The sequence below is a fragment of the Limulus polyphemus genome, unplaced genomic scaffold (assembly GCF_000517525.1).
Source record: "Limulus polyphemus unplaced genomic scaffold, Limulus_polyphemus-2.1.2 Scaffold1317, whole genome shotgun sequence".
NCBI classification, from domain to species: Eukaryota; Metazoa; Arthropoda; class Merostomata; order Xiphosura; family Limulidae; genus Limulus; species Limulus polyphemus.
The window spans coordinates 225,117-228,566 of NW_013666927.1; the positions used below are offsets into that span (position 1 = coordinate 225,117).

The window sequence follows — 3,450 nt, forward strand, 5'->3', positions numbered from 1 at the left end:
TCTTTGTTTATTGTTTCATCCTGTCGGATCTTGGTTCAGTGTTCACATCTGCCGGTTTTTGTTTTATTGTGTCTTCACGTTGTATCTTTGTTTATTGTTTCATCCTGTCGGATCTTGGTTCAGTGTTCACATCTGCCAGTTTTTCTTTTATTGTGTCTTCATGTTGGATCTTTGTTTATTGTTTCATTCTGTCGGATCTTGGTTCAGTGTTCACATCTGCCGGTTTTTGTTTTATTGTGTCTTCATGTTGGATCTTTGTTTATTGTTTCATTCTGTCGGATCTTGTTTCAGTGTTCATATCATGCCGGTTTTTGTTTTGTTCTGTCTTCATGTTGTATCTTTGTTCATTGTTTCATTCTGTCGGATCTTGTTTCAGTGTTCATATCATGCCGGTTCTTGGTTTAATATTCTTGGCTCAGTGTGTATCCATGAAAGATTATAGTTTGTTATTTGTTCGTGTTAGTTATTTTCTCACATAAAGTGTCACATTTTGAATACAATTGTAATGTCAAAAGTTAGTAATGTTTATGACTATATATTTTAAGGCCTTAGTTCACGTGTCTACTGCTTATTGTCATTGTGACCGTAAAGAAATTGACGAAGTAATTTACCCTCCACCCGTCGATCCTGAGAAGTTCTTGGAAGCAGTGGAGTAAGTACTTATCACGTACTAAAAATCCTTTACAGATCAATATAGTTCAGCACACTCAGAAATTATCATCATTCTCCCAGAGAAGTGAGCTCGTAATGATTCGTCCGAACAGCGCTTATTAAAAAAGTTCCAGTGTACTTGGGATCAAAAATGCATGTGGATGATTATCTATAAGTAGTAACAAACATTGTGAAAAATACTTAAACTAAAGATTGTTTAAAGTTTATAGAAAATAATATTCCTTATTTAAGGCTGACTTTATGTAAGGATGCTTGGTACAGAGCTACAATATCAATAATGATATATTGTATTATTCCTATCAGTGTTTAACTCCTGAAAGGTTGGGTAATAAACTTGGAACAAACAATGGTTATTATATATTTGAATGATAAATTGTCTGCTATAGAGATTAACCTCGCTGTGTGAAGGTTATATCATGCCCAAGTGAATATGTTTTTAAGTCATAACGAACTATCTAAGTTCTGAGCTTATGTTGTGTTCTTCGTGAAAAAAGCTACTTTCATTTTATTAGGTCGTCAAAAAATTAATGTCGCTTTTTTAGATGCAAAAACCCGAACAACTTATATATCAAAATAAAACATTTATTAAATGAAATAGTCTCCATTCTTATCAATGCTGCTTTTCCATCTTACAATCAGGTTGTTAATGCCCTAATTAAAGAAATCACTCGGATTTGAAGCAAAAAAAAACATATCGATGTCCTCTTTAACATCTTCCACATTTGCATACGTTTTCCCATTAAGATGATGTTGCAGCGAACGAAAAAGATGGTAATCTGATGGTACCATATCTGGAGAATATGGTGGGTGGGGAGAATTTCCCAACCCAACTCCATAATCTTGTGTTACGTCAAACGTGCCACATGTGAACGTGCATTGTCGTGGAGAAGAACAACTTTCCGATTGACGAGTGAAGGGCGTTTTTGATGAAGGGCTTGATTTAAACGTCCCAGTTGCTGACTATAGATCTCTGCATTGACAGTTCGCTGTAGATTGAAGAGTTCGAAATGAATACACCTTTGATGTCCCACCAAAGGCAAAGCACCACTTTCTGCGGATGGAGTCCAGGTTTTGGGGTCGTGACAATTCTGCCCAAAAAGGAAAATCACATCTCAGTTACGATAAATTATATATGTATTATTAATATTTACAAATAAATTATGAAATGTGAATCTCTACTAGTTACAATTGTAATGAAGTTTTTACCCACTTGCTATAAACTGCTAAGCCTTGTCAAATTTTTCACGTGGAGGATGTAATACAAAATATATGCATTTTGAAATAAAAATTTTATAAATTACTTTATCAATACCACAGAATCCCACTATAACTTATTAGGCTTAGTAACTGAGATGTGTTTGGGTCTAAAAAAATATAATATGGGAAAACTCCATAAAGAAGGTGTTTTGGTGCCTCACGAACTCTCTGATGATCATCGTTTCTAATGTGTGAACGTTGCTTTGTCTCTTCTGTTGCGTAATACGCGTGAAAATTTTACAAAATACTACTGCACTAGTAGTACAAACTACGACAAATGTACTTTATAAGAGCCAGTTTTTTATGGTGTTGGATATGTTAACATGAGCTGCAACTTCTGTGGTACTATTGTCAGTCAGACACGATTGAAAGGTCAATAAAACCAAAATAATAGATATAAATGGATGTATAGTATTAGGAGATTTTAGCTATTTAGAATAAACATTTGAGATTTCTTGTTACCAATAGCATTCATTCTAGAATGAAAAAAAGGTAATATAAATTTATTTCATAATTTTTTTACAGTGGTTAAAAAGTTGGTCAAATTGACTAACCTTGTATAGAGTCTAGGTAGAGAAAATAATAGATAAATAAAAAAGTTTTTCTAATACAAATGTTTGAAACTTGTTTAGGAGATTACATGAATGAAGCATGAGAATATTCAGATAAACAAAGGTATTTAAGCTTAAAATCAAAATTACTTTGAATGTTGGATAGTCAACATTCCAAAAGAAAATAACCAATCTTTAATTAGAAAATCTTAATACATGACTTAAAAAACCTGATATTTTGTGTACAGAAGGCTTATAATGTTTACTGGTAATCTGTAAAATTTTGTGAACATACGTATACATCATCAAAAATGATAGTATTACCACCGTCATTAATAATTTGGTGGTTGCAGGCTGGGGTGTAATTCACCCAGCTCGTAGTCATAGAGTTAACATATTGATTTAAAACTTGGCGATGTTAAGCTCACTAAATGTTTGTGGAAAATGGATGCTGTTAAGTAATCCGAGTTAGTCTGTGTTAAGTATTCTGTGAACATTTTTCTGTTTCTGAAATTATTATGTTGCTGCAAACTGGATAATAAGAAATGATCTAGTAAGTTCTCGTAAAGTGTAATCACTAATTATTCACTTGGAACTTTAATAAAGACATTTAATAAACTTATTATGTAGATTTAACCACACATAAAGTGTAAACACTAATTATTCACTTGGAATATTAATAAAGACATTTAATAAACTGATTATGTAGATTTAACCACACATAAAGTGTAATCACTAATTATTCACTTGGAACATTAATAAAGACATTTAATAAACTGATTATGTAGATTTAACCACACATAAAGTGTAAGCACTAATTATTCACTTGGAACAGTTAATAAAGACATTTAATAAACTGATTATGTAGATTTAACCACACATAAAGTGTAGCACTAATTATTCACTTGGAACATTAATAAAGACATTTAATAAACTGATTATGTAGATTTAACCACACATAAAGTGTAGC

At 32.1% G+C, this 3,450-nt stretch overlaps 1 protein-coding gene across 1 annotated transcript in view; it reads left to right on the forward strand.

The window, feature by feature from the left end:
* LOC106463071 (fatty acyl-CoA reductase 1-like) overlaps positions 1-3,450 on the forward strand; it is a 34,549-nt gene that overhangs the window by 5,673 nt on the left and 25,426 nt on the right. The window contains exon 2 of the mRNA XM_013923042.2: positions 546-652. Within this exon, the coding sequence (XP_013778496.1) occupies positions 546-652 (107 nt within the window). The remainder of the gene's footprint in view (positions 1-545; positions 653-3,450) is intronic.